Raw genomic sequence first — 20,465 nt, forward strand, 5'->3', positions numbered from 1 at the left:
GTAATAAATGTTATTTGCAGTTAACAATTTTCTTTTTTCTTTATTACAATATTTATGGCAAGACTAGGTATAATATAGAATATTTCAAAGACACAATAATGTTTAGTAAATTTATAAAAATTTAGTAAATTTTTATACTGTCTTGGAATTTCACATTAAAGTATTAATTTCAAACATTTACCTACACAAAGCCTTATAGCCAAATGTTATTTAATTAACGTTACGAAATTCAGTCCAATATACACAGGCAACTATAGATATGGAATGAATCCAACTGAACCAATATTATATGATTATTATAAGAAATAAATATTCCCACACCTCCTTCCAGTAGACATGAAGCGTTAGTACGGAAATTTAGAAATTTTTCTCTATAAATCTTAAACAGCGAAAAGCATACCAATTATAATTTATTTACAAAACTCTTAAATGCATAGTTTTCATTCAGCTTCACTTTAGTGTAGGCAAAAGATAATTAAACTTGTTAAAAATCATACATAGAAAACATTTTTTTTTATTTACATAGTGCGAATACAGATTAAAAATATTATGTTTAATATAATTGCTAGTAACGTTTGACATTGCATATCTTTTATATACACTAGAGTGAAGCAGTTATCAGCAAATAAGAGTTTTCAAGAGATCATTATGAAAACTTTTTATTTAACTTTTCCCTTAAATAAATACATATCACAATTGAACACATCCTTCATTGTTTTGTCTTTAAAACAAACGGAATAAAAATTGCTTTAAACTTACTTAATTAAGGTTTGCTCCCTAATCATGATCCCTGAATGGAATTCTAAATTAAATGTTATAACGAATTGAGGCATTTTAAGCTGTCATCTTTAAACGGCTATTTGTATTTTAGACTTTTATTTAGATATCTGAATACAAGTAAAAACAAATATTAAAAAAGCTTTAAATTATTTATCCATTTGACACAAATCGTTAATTTATTATAATTTCTTGCAATATTTCTCCATTGAAAAACAATTTACTACTTAATATTTTTTCACGTTCTTATGTTAATGTTATAAAAGTCCAAACTTTTAAACCTTTTGGAACATAATTATTGGTGTGACTCAATATACTATTGAGATATCTAGTAACTTTATACTTTTAAGACTACTTATGTCATGTCATTAATCACTATTTTTGTATCATTGTTATTTCTTAGTAATCGCGTAGATTTTAATAAAATATGGTATATGTGTACCTGTCGCCTGAAATCAATATAAGTGAAGCCTCGAATTCCATACAAAATTATTACGACTTACAATTAAAATAATGATATTTACAAATAGCAAAAATAACGTAAAAGCATCTATCCGGTAACGAATCACTACGATTCAATCCACTTAAACTAATCTTAAATTACTATTCACTTACAATATTTCTATATTTGAATATACTCTTAAACCGACGTACTGTTTCATATTTCGATTAAATACAATAATATTAATTGATTAATAAAATATTATTTCTCTCAAAGTTCTTGGCATGAACCGTCCTAGTTAACCTATATTATTTAAAATAAACCTTTTCATTACAAAGATAATATAATGAGATCAATCGATGATAATTTTAGGCTGTGTCTTTGGAACAATTTGTGGGAAATATATATCCTGATTATATTATTACACACTTCGACTATTTTATCGAAATACAACAAATAAATTCGTCTAATTTTCGTATAATTTATTGCTATATTTTATGACGACATCGAAAGCAGAATGTATGCATTAATGCAATAGCCAAAGTTTTTTTACTAAACATTTCATAAGTATATATGTATAGAAACGTGAAAATTGTGCGTTTTATTAGAATCAATAATTCGTTATTCAAATATCTATCAATTTTAGAAATAATATACAAATGGTCAAATTTAGAATTACGTTGAATACCTTAAATCCTAAGGTGAGGATATAAGTTTTGAATTATTAACAATTTATACAGTATCTCTACATAATTTAACACAAGGGCATATTTATCAGCTTTATACAAATAACTGCCAATGTTATTGTACGTTATAATCACAGATTTATTATTAGTTCTTTAGCTAGATACCGAACTCAAATTGAGTTTTTTTTGTTCATTAAAGAATTCCAGAATTCAAAAATAATAAAAAAAACGTAAACAGGAGTGGAATTATTACTTTCGGACTATAGATTATAAAATGGACCCTATTTTTTGTACCTTTCATGCAATATCACGGTTTATATTAGTTCATGTTTAGATTTTGATATTAGCGTCTTGGTAATTAATAAGAATAAAGAAAAATATAGGAAAGGAAGTGTTTTACCTGAATCCTTATTTATTTCCAAAAACATTCATTTAATAAATAATTGACAAGCTGCATTCGAAACTATCTAGAACATTCTAAATCTGTGAATATAACATTTAATACTTATTCATACAAGATACAACTTGGGGTGTTTCGGGACCTATACTTGGTCCCGATTAATTGACTCTCTACAGATGTAATACATATTATAACAAACGAGAGTATATTAAAAATAACACATTTTATGGCATTTTGTTCACCGTTTATTGGACAATAGTTTCCAACCAAGCATGAAAAGAACAGCAGTACAGATGGATCCGGAGAGCTTGTCTGGTATTATTGATGAAAATATCCAGCTCTCTGATGACCTTTTCTCGTCGGTACATTGCGGTAGAGCAGCATCCGTCTGAAATGATATAATAATATGTTAATTAGAGATATATAGAATATAAGAATTTAGATATAACGTACTTCATATAATTCAACAGGTCAAACTTTTAACAATAGCTAATACAAATTTCGACCGCCTCCTTGGTGCAGTGGTTAACGCGTGAGCGTAGAACCGACGGGTCCTGGGTTTAACTCCCGGTGGGGACGCAAAAAAAAAAAGTCTCGGTCTGGCAGGACACAGAAGGCTGATCATCTACTCGTCCGTAAAGATAATCGATCAGTGAAACAGATGTACTTCATCTACCCCACTAGGGGACACGGAACTTCACTTAATACAAATTTGTTAAATTATAACACTATGTATCAGAAGTAGAACCAGTCTTTTGAAGAAATAATAAATATCCAAATCTGGTGAGTGGTTCTGACGTGATATTATAACAGACAGACATTGTTTTAACGGTTATAATATAAGAGTGGAATTCCATCATTTATTTCAGTTACCATTATGATCAAAAATATTTTGTTATGACACTACAAAAAAAAAATATCTTCATACATAACATCATTAAATAATTCATTAGCATAATTTAATAAGAAAGTTCCTTAATTACCGCACTAAAGAATGCAGGCAATGCACCAAAACAACACGAATATAATTGAATTTTACAAGTTAGTGAGACCAATAAAGTTAGTGCATCTAGAGTCTGTAAACACTGAAACGAACTCAAACGGTTTACTTGGAAGCACTTTTTATAGATATTAATAAAACAATGCCCCCATAAAGTTTAGTACGTGAGTCGTAGAGTACTTTTATAGTGACGGAACGAATGCGATACGATTTTATTACGACTCTAATAAGTTGCATGAATCACTCTGTTTCATTACCTTGCAAATATTATGACAGTTACGCTGTTACTTGTAACTTTTGTGTAAAATATAATTGAACTTCTTTCATTTGTTTTGCAAGAACTCTAATAGTTTTTATGTTGGTTCTCTCTCAGTAACAGGTCTGTTTGTTAGTGCGTGTATACGCCCTTGTGATATATTTCAAGTATCATTTTAAATTGATATGCTTAATCGAATGTAAGGCTTCCTTATTATAGCGCAGAACATACTATTTAGCAGTATATAATTTTAAGTTTAAATTATTGAAGAAAATATTTTTTTTTACTATTCTTACGATACGATATATCGTATGCATACCAAACGATATTAAAAGTAATTCAAGAGAGTGATACACTTGTCGGTTTTATTGTTAGGATAATTCGAATAGCGTTTTTATTATAAGGGGTTGGAAGTTACATGTGTGCTGTGATAATACAGATTGGATTTTTAAGAGAGATAGATAAAACTCTTATTTATAATTTCGTTACTAATTGAAAACGTATTGAATCCTTCAAAATGCGTAATGCGTCTAATGAATTAACAAAACGTAATTAACTCGGCACAAATCGGAAGAAAGGTACAGTTTTTTCTTGATATTATCAATATGGTCAACTCAGAATAATTATTGTTTATTTGTAATTTTGGTTTAGTTTCGCCGTCACGTTTTTTAAATAATAAACTAACAATAGTTTCTAATTAATGCCATACAATAATACTTCGTTTATTAATTAGATCTTCTTGTATTTACTTTTAAATTTGGAATTGCATATAATTTTGTTTAGAACCATAATTTCACAATTCTCACTAGCGTTCAATTCATTCATTTATGTTTCCGACCGTCAATAACGTCATAAAGATCAATATAACACAATTTCGCAATAGTAAAACTATTCAAGTGTTATAACGCTTTTAACGAAGTAAAATCTAATGCACCTAGTGTTTATTTTAACTATCTAGACCAAGTACACTTCTAAGACATAAAAGTTGGTGGCGATGGAAGTATTTATTGTGATTCAAGTTTATTTAAATAACAGAAGCAAGGTTTTTATGATGTTATTGTTCGCTTCTTGGTACACAGATTTGCGCGTTTATATTAGGATTTGGACATCCAATTCAAGACTTAGTATAAGGGTCGTCATCTAATTGGTCGTAAAAGAAATCAATCAGAGAAACATACGTGCAATTCATCTGCTCTGTAGGTATAGAGAGTTTTTGTTTTGAAAGTAAAATAAGTTCCATTGAAGATAACTAAAGGTTAAATGTATGTATAAATATATGTTAGTCAAAAATTGTTGAGTCTAAGTCGGTGTATTTGTACATTAGAAAAAATCCATACCATATGGATTTTTTCTAATGTAGGTAGATATTAATAACATCAATCAATATTTTACCAAGAACAATAAATAAGATATAATATTATGTACAAGAGTATATTAAATCGAAGGCACGTAAACATAATAAAATAGACAGAAACGAAGTTCATGAACGGATTATCTATACAAATTGTAACAGATGGTAGATACAATGACATGACACACATAAAACCAAATTTAATGACATCACAGGTAAAAATCTCCCCTCAACAAATAAAATTAGAAAGAAATCCTCTTAAAAGATATCATTCAGATCGAAACGTTAGCGGTGAACTGTATAATTTTATTATACCTAATTTCGTTTCTAAATTGAAAACGCACCCAACAAATTACTTTCTCTGATACCGAAAAAATGAAACAAACCTATATAGGGACAAACGAAACAGACAGGGAGAGATATCACCTGATTATCTTAACAAGAAAGGCGGGAAATCATCTACATTTGCATATACTTTGAGAGTAAATAAAAAGCTAAATTAAGTTGGCAAGATTCCTTCCCTAGAGGTTGCATACAATTTTGAATTCAAACAGGGAACAGATAAAATGTAAATTTGAGAAACTGTGATTGGAGTTTGTTTTGCATTGAACTTCGTAATAAAATCGAATAGTTTCTGATGATACAATAAATAAATATGGCGAAGTAGATAAACATCGTTTCAAAGTGGAAGTATCGCTTCCAAATATTTGTATACTCAGCAAATGCTACGCTTTCGAGTTCAAAGGATTGTTGTTTCAGATGATTGTCATGCATATATGATGGAAACATCAGGTAACATTGATTAAATATTCAGTTTTTAGCACTACAATTAACGCTGGAATTTAATCTTACATTAATATTATTACACAAATTATTGCTAACTTTTAGAAATGAGATTTTAAACAAAATTGAAAATTAATATACAATGTCGTAAGTAGAGATATTATAGAAAAAAACAAAACTATATATTTAAGGAAAACCTAATACAGGGTTCGTGATACTGACAATATATGACTAATAAAATACATACACAAAATAATTTTATATGTCCCCTAAAAAACAATTCATTATCATCATTGAAATCAAATATTCGTCTAAAATGTACATACGTTAGTATCCTACAGGTAAACAATGCTTGCAAAAACCGAACAAGCGTAATAATAAGCAAAAAATACCTTTGAACCGACAATAGACACACGACAAATCGGTTCAAAGGGATTGGGGTGGATAATTTTCACTCAATACCGACCCAAATGCTCCTTATTTGAATCAAGCGAAATTCAATTCGTCTACCCATATATACGGTTCAATGTCCTATAAATAAAATTCTATCGAACGGGCTATTTGCTATTTAAGAAAAGAGGTTTTATGAAAGGAGTCGTGAAATTAGTTATATTTAATTTCGCAATACTTTTTCCGTGAATACAATGATTCGTCTGCTTATGCGCATTTCACATTGGAATATTAATATTTAGTCTTTGATCAAAGTGAAAAATGAGTTATATGAAATTGATGGAATAAATTTGATTTGATGAGTCTTATAAAAATTTTATTAGTAAAACAGAAAGGACAAATAATCAGAGAATGTGATGGAGTTTTTGATCATGTATGATACAAAGTATTTTATATGAAGCATACCAAAGTTTGGAGTAGTTGTAGCTCAGTGGTGAGGCCCTCGGACTGGGACAGAAAGTCGAGGGTTCGAGACCAGGCACACAAGTTATCACTACTGCTCAAAACGGTGAAGGTAGATCCTGATATCCAGAAATCAAAAGTTAGACGTCTTGTGACATCTGCCAACCCATATTTAGCTGGCGTGGTGGACTGTGACCTGAACCCTCATAGGACTGTGTCCCTGCAGTTGGTTTCCACTAAATTACATGGGTGGATTAAGACGATGATAATTACAAGAAATGAATAAATGATTTCTAAGCTTTTTCTCCATTTATAAATGAATAAATTACTAAATTGTGATATAATCCGTTTGAAGATTAAGTCAAGGCGAATTTGAAATCTCAACTAAATATTATTAAAACTAACAATGTAGTTACGGAGACAATACTGACGTTTCATTTGACGATAAAAAGATCTATCGACTTGAAGATTTTATCCCGAACATTCTGGATTTTATTGTCGAAACTATGAATTCTATATCGATATCGTTAAAAGGAGAACGCTTTATAGATAACTAGAGGTAATATTGGTATTGACAAAGTATGTCTTGAAATAGTAAAATTTTTCATTTGAGCGAGTAGTGATGGGACGTTGAGTTGATATTTTTTAGTTACGGACATTTTTCTTGTACCAAAAAGTATATTACTTTTTATAATGCATTCTGATAGTATACATAGCTGATTGGTTGGATTCGCATGCTTTGGATTTGATTATATTAAAAGTTTATTCGTATATTGTTTCAATAGCTAACTCGAATTGTACGTTATAGAAACGTGGTAATGCATGTTATTTTTAATTCCATTCTGTTAGCGTATGGAGTGGTTAGATACAAACTGGAAACTAGATAGATATGAGGGAGTTACAAGAGTTCGATAAAATTGCATCAAAATGCTTCAGCACGTTTTTTAAATAAATTCATATCATAACAAAGTCAAGTGAGATGGACAGTTATGGCACACAGAATCGTCACGATGCAATCTCGTAATAGCATCGTTAAAAACCGCGTGGGTAACAAATAATAATCTTCAAACGGAGAGCATCGATGCTCCACGTGACGTTTACGATCGAACAAATAAATTAAATGCAATCGTAAAATGTATCGAGCGGTATCGACGCGTGTCGCATCACTATAAAAAATGGCTGCGCTGAGCGCGTTGTAATAAAAACACATTGTTCTCTTTGCTTATGTAAACGTCTATTTTCATTTATTTCCGATATAGGTTTAGGTGACTTAACTTATATATAGATATTTTAAACGAACGCGGACCCAAAATATGCATACTGGTACATATGCCTACCAGTACGTAAATTATAGAAGACAGATAGAAAAAATATAGGATACTATAAGAATATTTGAAATACTTTTAAACGTAAATACATGTTACGTTGTTGCTTTTATTTCTATTATAAAATGTCCTTAGTCCCTACTTATTAAGAAATCATGTATGGTTGTTTTATATATCTTAACATAACACAACATAATATTATTCGCAGTGAAGTCTATCGTAGGGATTTGGCAAATCTCTAATTTTAAAGCTCGACGACAAAATATTGATATTTTATTTTTTTATTTCGCTGTGATGCTTTTTATTGGTTGATGTCTTACATAATATCTGTATAAATATACGATTATCTGTATTTCATAATTTAAGCATATATAACACATTTACAGTCCAAAGAAGTTACCTAAAAAGTCAATTTTGAACTTCCTCACATTAATTCCACCATTGGTTCATATCAACCTGGAGCATAAAGAACGAAGAAAGAAAAAAAACAAACGAAAATCGACAGCAAACAATGCGAAATAAATCAGATCCCATTAAATATCAGACCATTACTTTTAACAATCGCCATAATTTTTATTCTTAGTATTAAAAATGTCCAATTACCACTAAATCCGATAATAACTGGCCTTTATCACTGTACATCGTAAAAAGAGTCGTACACGATTTTTCATAAACGTTCGAATTAACATATGCGCACGCGTCGGACTAATAAGTCATAAAATAAGATTTTTCTCGAGTTTTATGACGTCATTGTTAATGTACAGACATTTATTGACTGTTAAAGTGACTAATGAAAAAAGGGATCATAAAATAATGTGAAAGATTAGAGACGCGTTGCGTTAATTTTATAGTGTTATAAAATTATTGAAATTAAAGGAACTTCGAATAAAATACCGATATTTTAATATATTTGCGAGGTAATTAGGCTTTAACTTTAATTATTTTATCCCATATTTAAATTTTTTAGATATAGAAAAAAAATCGTTATCGTCGTATCGTATCGTCCTCCCTAAATTCTACAGAGGCTTATTGTACAATGCTTACATTTTACAACGACTTAAAAAAAAAGAATATTCCATTCGATTGTAACAAAGAATTGCAATAAATATAAATGTTTTGCTTATCTTGAATTATAATAAAGTTTACAATCGCTCATCTTTTTAGCAATAAAAAAGTTACTTGAAAATTTTTACGCGCCCTTTACGTCTTGCTTTTTAAAATTCGAACGTATAACGTCGCCATTTTCTTTTAACATTCGATTTCGTGAGACATTTAAAGATAGGCCAAAATTACTGTGATATAAAAGGGAAATGAGGTACAAGGAAGGTGAGTGAGATTCTAATTTATTTTTTATTGTGTTCTTTGTTTAAATTTGACTAAGTATGCAGATGCTTTTTTTGTCTTATGTATAAAATATTTTTGTCATGTATTACAGACAGAGACAAATAAAAGTGGTCAATAAACTCTAGATTTAATTAAAAGATTGATACGATTGATAAAAGGCAAGCAAGAATATCTGTATTATATTAAAGAAATCAACGAACATTCTGTTTAGGATATCTGATATTAAGATGACAGATCCTTTCTGAAAATAATACGCACCTATATTATTTTATATTATAATTTTACGTTAGTTTTATAATATTTGTGTTGGTAAGTATAGTGGACAATTTTAAATATAAACAGGAAGGCATATTTTTTACCCACTAATTTTACAATGCTTTCTATTTGGTAAATGTTACAATTACTGTAGAGTACTTAATAAACGTAACAATTATTGCATATGTTTATAACGAGTCTAAATTTAATGGTTACATAACTAAATCCAACGCTTATTTTAACAACTGATATGAAACGCGTTTTCCATCTTCCGATATAAAAAACGTTGGTCTTAAATTTAATGTTTTTTTTATTGTTCAGATTACAATAATACTACAGGGGTGAGTTTTATATTCGAGTGTGGAGGCCATATATGTAATGCCTATATATTAAGATTTCATGATTTCACCCAAGTGTGCCTATGCATTTAAAATAATTGATTCTGCGATAGAATGTTTCCAAAGTGTCAATAAAGAGCTAGCTAGCAACGTTTAAAATCTGAAACAGTTTAGAAAATTTGTTTTAATTTTCAAAGAAAACACATAGCTTGTTTTCATATTATTATTTTATTAGGTTTCATATTTTATTAAAATTATTGTCGTATGTAATTGAAATGTAGACTTGTCTCTGTCAGCCATTAGTCTTTGATTAATTATCTGTTCAAAACTTAACATTGGCAGAATCTGTCCGTTCGATAGGCAGTTGTACCTAAAGAAAGAAGAATATACAATTAAGTATAACATTCGTTTCCAATATTAGTTTCAATAGCCTAAATTCTAGTATACAGAAATCTATTTTCTAGAATTTAAAGTGCCTGAATTAACAACCTTTTTAACATAAACAAGAATTTCAACCAAGATCTTCGACTACCTTCATATTCTGTTGGCCGTCGTTAAAAAATCAGGTACAAAGTAAATGGTAATATTTTTACGAGGTGTGTTGATATGGTAAGGCAACACCGTATGCGATTTATTAGATAATAAACATAAGGGTAACACATTTGTTATGAAAATATTTTACGCAGTCAGAGCTTTAAACGGTTTATACGCGAATAAAGATCTCGCTCGTAATCTGTCTTCGTTTTTGTTGTAAAATGTTTAACGTAATAAAATGTGCATTTGATTAAAATAGGTACGATCGTATGTAGTATATTGAAACTCCTATACGATTGAAATTGTTTATCATTCATGAGTGACACTGGGCGAGCTACCCACATGGTCTAAAGGGAATTGCTTTGTCTTATGTGGGAGTCGAGCACACTTCGGCACGCACGGTGGTAGCGTTTACCATCAGGCGACCCACCAGCTCCGTGACATTAAAAAAAAAAAGAAAAAAAGTGAGATGTTTTTGCTCTACTATAAAGTAGTATATTACTTTCTAGCCTCCAGACTTTCTCAGATATAATCTATCTTCAGACATATAATCATAACTATAATACAATCGCTCCCTTGCCACGTGGAAGTTAGACGTTCAAACAAACACTTTTTCGCATTCATTACATTATTAAAAATAACATTTTATATCTTATTCTATTTTCTATACATAGCATTCTATACATTATCAAACTATTATTATTTCACATAAATGCAAAGAAAGTTGATAGTATCCTACAGATATAGATATAGATATAGATGATATAAAGTAATGATGCATTTAAATCAACAGTGTCATGTTTCCTCATATAATACATACATACAATACGTGTTTCAATAATCTTATCAAAGTAGAAGCTTATATTCCAAATAAAATTATACAAAGTAATAAATTTAATAGGATATAACGCGTTTAGTAGAAACATCTTACATATCATAATGAAATCTGAGGAGCGCAATTTCTTTTGTCAAAATGTTTTATTGGATTACATCTTTCCTATAATTCATGCATATTTGAAATTAAAAATCCCCCTCGAGGTAATACGTGTATGTATGTTTGCTTTTAGACAAGCCTTGGATTTAATTCCTTCTGTGATTTTGATGTAAAGAAAGAGGGGCATGAACTTAATAATTATAAGAAATATAAGAGATTTATATAAAAAGTTGGAGCTATATTTGTATAACAGACACATCTACACGTTACATTACTTATAATCAATTAATAAAAAGGTAAAAAATAATAATAACCGCCTTCAATAAAGAAAAAATTTTGAAACAATGTTTAATTTTTTATATAGCGCAATTAATAAAACCCGCTTTAGAATATAATATAATAGACTAGGAAAAACAGTTATTTCACGAAATGAGGATACGAAATATACAAAAAAAAACAAAATACAAAAAAGGGAATTAAAGAGAAGCTTTATGTCGTTTCTAGACTTCTAAATATATTATCACAGTAACGTAAAATTAAAAAGTTGAAATGGCCACCAATTCTTCGTCGCAAATAGTGCATACAATTTTAAACCCGAGAGCCATAAATTAAAAGCATGAAAATGTGTTAAAAAACATCATTGCACTACGATGCGCGGTTAGAAATTTCATATGCTCCGTTGTACCAGATCGAGTTTCTATTGTGTGTGGTCATTCCCATGACAGTGAGAGTTTCATATAGTCATTTTATATGTAGTTTTAAGAGAAATGGACTTAAGAATGGTAGGATGGTAGTCATGCAGCATGGATGCAGTTGGTATAATTATATATAGAAATAATATCGTAAGATGAGAAAATAAAACGTCTAAATTGTTATGTGAAATCTAAAACAACGCTTATAATGGCTAATCACACAAATCACATATTGATTTCAAATTGAATTAATCATAAAATATATATTAAGGGTACATAGTTATAAGAGGGGAGGTATTGGTCGGTCTTGGTATACTCTTAGTCTTGTTCTATATTGACTAGACAGGACAAAACCAAAGGCTCCACACGAACAACTAAGACCTCCTCTCCTATAACTACACATATAAAGACCAAGTGATCTACAGGAACAGAAGCAAATTACAATAGAAATTATTCATCTCTGAATTCTCAATTACGGATTCTGGTCGCGAACAAAAGCGTTAAGAAAATAGAAAAAAATTGGCGTCAAAACATACTTGAGGTATTAAAAAATCTTTCTAATTAATACCATCAGCGATATTGAGCGTTCGCGCGACGCCTCTCAAAATCTCAAAGATGCAGTGACACCCGTTTTTCATAAATAAAAAAAGAATTAACGTTAAAAAGTCAAAAAACCTCATCCACTTCGAGTTAATGATACGATACGGCGGGCGACGTGAAACAAAGCTTGGGGACTCTGTTACACCGTCTGATACTCGTCTTCGGATTGTACGTAACGTGTAACGTTGGTCAGTTAAACTAAAACAGTTTTTAATTAGGAACTAGACATTGTAGATCAAATTAGGCATTGAAATTTACAAAACATTAGTTCGATTTTAAAACGGCAAAATCACTTTTCCTAATATTATTAACTTCTTTGATTACCAATGACTTATTATCGTAAATCTTGTTTTGGTCTGATGAACAACTCTCTTATATTTAGGTGTTTCGACACCAGAATCATGTATAAATATAGAAATAAATGAAATACATAACAAAAAACGGAATTTCACTTTCATTTCAAGATCATTTCCAATGCTCCTGTGTAAAAGCATCCCACGACAAAACTTCAAGGTTCGAGACTTGAGACCGTCGCATCTAGAGATGTCTCGATTTTTTCTACTCTATTTTCGATCCGTTTTCCTCGAGTTTTCCCACAAAAACCTCTCGCTTGGCTTCCTCTACAACCTTTAACATCGAATGCAGAGTGCTTTGTGCTGATATACTTTTTATCCTTTTATTACGACGCCAAATCAGACATACCAACGTTTCGGGGTATACCGTGTAAGCTCTGGTTATGTACAATTTTAATCGCAGTAAGTGGTGTCGATCATTTCGGTAAAGCGCTGAGGCATAAGACGATGTTATATCCGATGGAAGAAATATGAAAACGCTAAACGTCATTCCATTATAGTCAAACTAAAAATTTTTATTTTCTATTCAGTGTGACGTGAGGTCACTTTCGTTCAGCAAAATATATAGAATAAGATAAATTGAATTTGAATTTCGTAATAGTAGATAGGTAGTTTTACAAACGCGATGATGGCATGTTTATTGTTTACATATAACTTGCCAAGGGATGCGTTTGTTTATAAACTCTATAAAACATGTCATAACATAATTCAGAAAGCAACATTTATAACTCAAAGTACTATCAGTTATCTACAGAATTGAGATATCCAAATTATTCTATATATTTTGATTGTTTTATGTGTAATCCTACTAATATTATAAACGCGAAAGTTTGAAGTATGGATGGATGTATGTTTGCTTGTAACTCTTATAATTTTGCTGTTTCAGCATAAATTGCAATAACCCTTTATGAATGTTTTTTTTGTATATATATTTCCGAACTCTCTTCATATATGAGTCCAGCTGTTCCTCAGATTAGGGTCAATTAAGCAGTTTACACAACATTACCAGAACACTCTGTTATGATATTCCATATCTGGTAGTATGTTATATCTAATCACTTCCTCTATAATGGACCTGACTTTTGTATTTAGTCAGTATTAGTAAGAATGTTTGGATATTTGTTACTCTTTTACGGAATCAGTTGTTTGAATTACATAGATGAATTATCGTCTGGATTTGCAATTAGGTGACTGTTTTCGTTGGTAAAGCCCGCGGCTTCACGTCTGCGTAGGCACGTGAAGCCGCGGGCTCTAGCTGGTAAATACATAAATAAATTAAATATCTCGACTTATATTACGATCTAAATTTTATCGTACCGTTTCACCCACCCTATTCCTAACACTTCTGGTCTAGCAGGCAGCAAGCATACCGCTGTGCACTTCCAAATTTTTCTAGCTTTTGTTTGAAACACGTTAAAATATCGCTGGCATGCGGTAACGAGGCCCACTTCATTATCCGTCGCATATCCAGCCCGCGATTTCCATTTACCAAGCTCCCTCCTATATTTTACTTTTTGCATTATAATTTTTGTCCTTTTTTTTTGATTCTGCCTTCCTTTTTTCCAGCGTCTCGGGTGATTGCTCTGTCGCTACAAGTGGGCATCTACAATGGGATGACATTTTCTTTTTACAGTATCTTAGGACCCCAGGTTGGGGTGAGAAAGGAATATTTAAATGAGCGAGGTATGAGGCTTTGATATTATAGATATGTTTGAGCACTTCGGATTTTACATTTGCGTCCTGTCAATGGGATGACGTGTTTTGTGATACTTTCCGTGAATTCAATAGATATATTTTACAATAAATATGATACCGTGATGTCAATTCATCTCCACATATCTTACGTGGATGCATTGACCTTACTAGGTATTACTTGCGTAAGTTGCTTCTTGATAGAAACCCTAGAAGATAAGAATAGCATTAAGGATTACAAGGATATTTTCGAATAAAATACTACGAAAACAATAAATTGGCTTTAACAAACTGATATTATTTAATCACAGTCGTTTTATTATGAGAAGGAAAAGATTCCTTTCATATATATACAGTAAATACAAACAAGTCTTACTGATAACATAAATATAGCTAATAAAATAATGAATATTTAGCATAACATGCTAATTAATTCAGGGATAAATAATGACTTTCACTGTACTATCAATCCTAATATTTACAGACTGCTATCTACATATGTACATTTTTATTCTGCTCTCTAAGATAGTAAATAAATAAAATCTTCATTTTGTCAAAACATTATGCCTTAAATAATGTGTACGTGTATTGTACCTATGTACATTGCCTCTTAATCTAGAAAACTGTATCTTTAGAGCCAACAATATGAAATGTATGTATAAGCAATTATTTATTATATCTTTTAATTGACAGAACGTATCCCTCCGCATGAATAGACGTTACAAACACGTTACTTACCAAGAAATAGCAGAACCTCACAAAATAAATACCGATCCCAATCCTCTCAAATTACTTTCACATTGTGTTCAAGTAATCCACGTAAAAGGCATTATAATGCTACATCCATAACAGATCATCCCAGCAATTTACTTATGAATATTAACAAACCGGAATAAGGAATAGGGCGGGAAAAAAGGACACGCTCAACAAAAAGGAATCCAACCCTCTAGTGATGCTTGAAAATACGAAAATACATTCTGACGGTTGACGAAACTGAAAAGTAATCTAAACCGCACTCCAGATTTTCTGCGCGTTTAATATTTGAGAGTGTCCTCGAATACGGTAGATTTATTTCAGATTTAAATGTTTATTATGTTGGATTCACGGTATGTGAGTTATTACCTAGGTATGATGTGTTCTCTCTATCTTAGCTTCCTCTTTCCTCCCCTGTTGGGTTAAAAAGAGCAGATTTTTAAGACATCATTTCCTTGAAATGTTAAAAATAAATGCTATTTTTCGTTAATTTATTGACATATAGAATATATATTATTCTGTTATTTTAATTAAATATAAACATATGATGTATATTAGATCTATCTATATAGCATAGCCATAAAATGTCCAGTACTAGGTAAATTATTCGTAAATTTTAAGACCTCTTATTAAATTCAGCTATCCTAATCTAAAGAAGACCTACAACCGTCTAACCTTTTCCCTATAACCTATATTATAGGTTATAGGTCCTATAAAGATTTGCTACCAAGGCCAACATTTCGTATCGCACGCTGTGACTGGATCTAAGAGCGCCACAATAACATTTCGCAATAGAAACTGCGTTTGATTCTAATCATAAATATCCCAGCCTCTCCCACTGAGTGGGTTAAAAATAGATCCGTTGATGCAATAATTACGCGTTGTTCCCTTGTCCTAAATGAAATTGTAGTACATATCTTGACTGAAATAGATTTATTGTTTACTCTTATTTTGTTTTAGTTGTTTAGTTTTATTTTTCTTTATTAAATAAATATCGAAATTATTAAAAGTTCGTAAATTGTAACTAGATGGGAGAACTAAAACTTAAAAATAAGGACGCAAAATATAACATATTTTTAGATAAATGATAGTATACTCATATATAAAAATGAATATAAATTTTATTGCGGTGTTATTGCCATTATTTTTCCATTTACCAACATATAAAAAATTATATTTGTTGGAGGTAATAAATTATGGAGAAAAGAAAGCAGCTATTCCCGCAAACATTTCAAAACAGAATTAAGTGCGACTATCCAGAACATGAAACAGAATCTTCTGGAATGTCTAAAGAAAACAAATAATTCGCTAAAGAATTAACACCGGTCCTTATATTTTATTACCTTAACGGAAATGAGTCATTCAAATCCTAAGCACCAACAATGAAATCCATCCAATAAGGCGTAAATCCATCTTCATCCCCTGCTATGTTTTGTGGCGCAATTAAGTTCCTACTAAATACTAAAATAAATTTATTTCCAACGTAAACCGAAGATCATCCTTCAAAGTCAATGGATATGTAAGTATGGTAGGGTTTTTTGTTTTTCTGGCTTTTTTTTCTTTGTACTTATTTACTTTTGTTTTTAAATCTACTTATTTATCTTGTAATGACTGGTATCTAACAAAATGAAATAAATGTTACTTAAAGTATTATGTTACTTTATGTATAAAAAAACATCTTATTTAATGAAGTGCATTCTTTATCTATGTAGGTAGATATGTGTAATAAACATTGAATTGCATCACAACTCAAAATAGTTTGAACCTTTTTGTAAAAGTGACACAGATTTCCAGTTGCAGTATTAAAAGTAAACAGAACTTGGCGACGCGCCAAAATGCTTACATCTGCGTGAGAATAAATTTTCTTATTACGAGTGCGAAGCGAATGCTAAGTGACAGCGATAATTGAGTAGGTCTACTTACATTTCCGTCTGTTAACAGTTAGTAAACATTTTAACACAATTATATTACCTTTATTTCATTGAATTGCTCAGAATTTTACGGACAGAAGATTAGGCAAACGAGGTCTTATTAGCTACAAATGAAATAAAAAGTCTATTCCATACTCCAGTTTCATCAATAAAGAAAACACTCGTAGTAAAGTTTATTTGAACGTAAAACTGTGAGTATTGGAAAAGATTTAATTTCCGCTTCAGTCAGCACTTTTTATTTTATTGTATTGTAACATTAACAATGTAATTGCCAAATTGCGCCCTTGTACAAGTAGTAGTAGTACCTACTAAGAAATTTCTGACGCCTGAATGTTTTTAATAGCAACCTTTATAATGAGAATATTCTTGCTTTAAATTTTTGCTAGGCGCGTAAAATTTGTAGTGCATGTATATTTTTATTTAACGGGTTTCTTATTGGTCAATATGTTCTTCAAATGAGTAATGCATAGAAATACCGTATTCGAAACTTTAATGAATTAAACGAGCACACGATATTCACAGCAGATGCACTCATTAATGGTACATTAAACATCTACATGAAAAGTAAAAGTGTTGTTTCTCACTTTATTCGGAGATGTTAATTGCTTTTTAGGCCAAAACACTATATTTATGGGTCGTAACTCGTGATATTTGCGTATATTTTTAACTGATACAGCCATAAGATACAAAGTTAGCACATAATGTACAAGTTCATCGACACATAAGTATGAATCATATGCGCGCGAACAAAGACTCGCACGGGCGGTATAAAAAAATAACATTGGATATTTTAAAATGTTGACAATTTGCACGTAGGTTAGTACTTAAATAATGGGTCGGGATTCGTGATAGATTGATCTCAATTTTATTCAAGTTTTTGTATATTGTGAGAAGAGAACTTTGGGTCTAGTTACATGTATAATTCGGAGTCCTATAAACGTGACTATAGTAATAATATGACCTACTCATTAGTATTATTATATCCATAGGTGACTCTAACAGCTGACATTATCCATTTGGTAAAGAAGAAGAAACAAAATAAAATTGAAATATGCATGAATATAATAGATGGATTTGCAACAATCTCAATGTCTGTTTCGTCAACGCGCAGCCCAAAATGCGCCTTATTTGCATAATGTATAGAGAGTGGGTTTTGTTCAGAAAAAAGGAATATGAGAAATCCTACTAACATTATAAACGTGAAAGTTTGTATGGATGTATAGATGTTTGTTACTCTTTCACGCAAAAACTAATGAACCGATTGCAATGAAATTTGGTACGTAGATAGCTGGACAACTGGAATAACATATAGGCAACTTTTTATCCCGATATTCCTACGGGATACGGACTTACGCGGGTGAAACCGCGGGGCGCAGCTAGTAAAGAATGAAAATGTTTATGAGACGTGGTACAGAATTGGCGTGAATTGAACGCAATCCTTAAGTTACTATTTGATAGTACCTAAAAAGGGAAGCTAGTAAAAAAGCTATTTTCTCAATACCTACTTTCAAAATCTAATCGTTTTATTTATTATAACTAATATGTGAACTTTCGCATGTATAAAATTAGTATATTTCTACCAGGAATACATAAAGATGTGAGACTCACCACATCAGTGTCCATAATTCCGTCAGCCACGTCTGTCCCGCCCTTATCCCGCCAATGCTTTTCGCTAGTCAGAAAACTGAAGGACGAATCCCGCCTAGGACTCAACAGTACCCCCGCCGGCGTCCTAGGGCTGCCATATCTAAATATTTCTATATTCGTCGTTGAGAAAGGATCGTTCCCGTTATCTGTTCTAGGGCTGACGAAGACATCATCATCAAGGTCGATGTCCAGCGGTAGGGTCAGTGGTGGTGATGATGCAGACAGACGGCAGAATGGAGGTGCTTGAGATGGCCGCTCGATGTCAGACTCGGAGAAGGGGCGATCTGTGGATGGATTTGATTGGTTGAGACGTTAAGTTTACAAATGAACAGGATGCATTGCGAAATTAATAAATAGTTCTTAAATGTACTGTTAAAAAAATCGGACGTAAAATAAAAAATAAAAGAAATTTAAACACCAATTACACAACAGTCCAATAAAACTATGATAACTATACAACTGCCAAAAGGGACTTAGCAAAAAAAAAATAAATTGAACTTATTTTACACATTTCGTTAAAATTAATTTTCAACGGCCGACAAATGAACATGGCAACAAATAAAAAAAAAAAAACATAAAAGGACTAAAATATGTGCAGAATCACAAATAAATGGGACATTAACAACGTACAAGTATCGAGATCCGAAGCGACAGAACAAAGGACGAGCAATTTGTTATCAATGAGATCGATGATATGAGTACCAGGCGACCAGGATACCCAAAGAGGTTATAAGGAACAGAAATTAATTATTAAAATCTTCGGCCGTAGACGAAACCCGTTTTGTCAAGGCGCACGTGCAGCGACCGGCCACTGTGCGAGCGAGACAGATGCACCGCTCTCTTTCTAAAGTGCAACGTTCGTAATATAGTGGATGAGGTTGGATGAATAACCGCAGCATCAAACTTACATTACGTAAGGTGGTGTCCGGTTCGAATTAGCTATTGTTTTCAATTCAAACTGGTTGGACACCAAGTGTCTCCGCTTTGCTTTCGATTAATTTAATAATCGTTAATTATCTGCCATTTATGACACTATCAGAAGAGTTCTTAATTTGGAATAATACATTTTCACAAAAATGCGTCAAATATCTCTGAGATTAAACCTTTAGGTCCCCTCAATATATATCACATTCAAGACCTATAAATATAAATCATGCATTATGCTGTTTAATGTAAATTTATCTTAATTCTAAACCAACAGCCATAAACCTTTTGAAATCCTTTATGCGTTTTATATGTTAGCGTGCTTATTCGAAGTATTATGCATAAACATTAGCAGAACAAGTGTGTACTCGACTTTCCATTTAATAAATTTAATTTCAAAAGCTATGCAAATGAATTCAGACAATCCGCAATATTCTTTCGATGCTTTTTTACTGGACGCGTAACACAGGTGTTCCGTAGCTCTGTATCGCATATAGAATTTAGTTTATTTAAAATGTATATTCTTTATTTATAGCTCCAGGTTTTATTATTTATTTAACGAATGTTCTTTGGATTTTAGAGTTTATTCTGTGATT

At 31.2% G+C, this 20,465-nt stretch overlaps 1 protein-coding gene across 1 annotated transcript in view; it reads right to left on the reverse strand.

Annotated features, from left to right (window-relative positions):
* Positions 1–74: 74 nt before the first annotated feature.
* The window catches only part of LOC119828956, a 92,208-nt gene continuing 71,817 nt past the window's right edge, over positions 75–20,465 (reverse strand). Inside the window, exons 2-3 of the mRNA XM_038351298.1 lie at positions 18,907–19,229; positions 75–2,693 (exon numbers count right to left, since the gene is read on the reverse strand). Of these exons, the coding sequence (XP_038207226.1) occupies positions 2,544–2,693; positions 18,907–19,229 (473 nt within the window). The 3' untranslated portion in view covers positions 75–2,543. The remainder of the gene's footprint in view (positions 2,694–18,906; positions 19,230–20,465) is intronic.

Source organism: Zerene cesonia, chromosome 9, assembly GCF_012273895.1.
Source record: "Zerene cesonia ecotype Mississippi chromosome 9, Zerene_cesonia_1.1, whole genome shotgun sequence".
Classification (NCBI taxonomy): Eukaryota; Metazoa; Arthropoda; class Insecta; order Lepidoptera; family Pieridae; genus Zerene; species Zerene cesonia.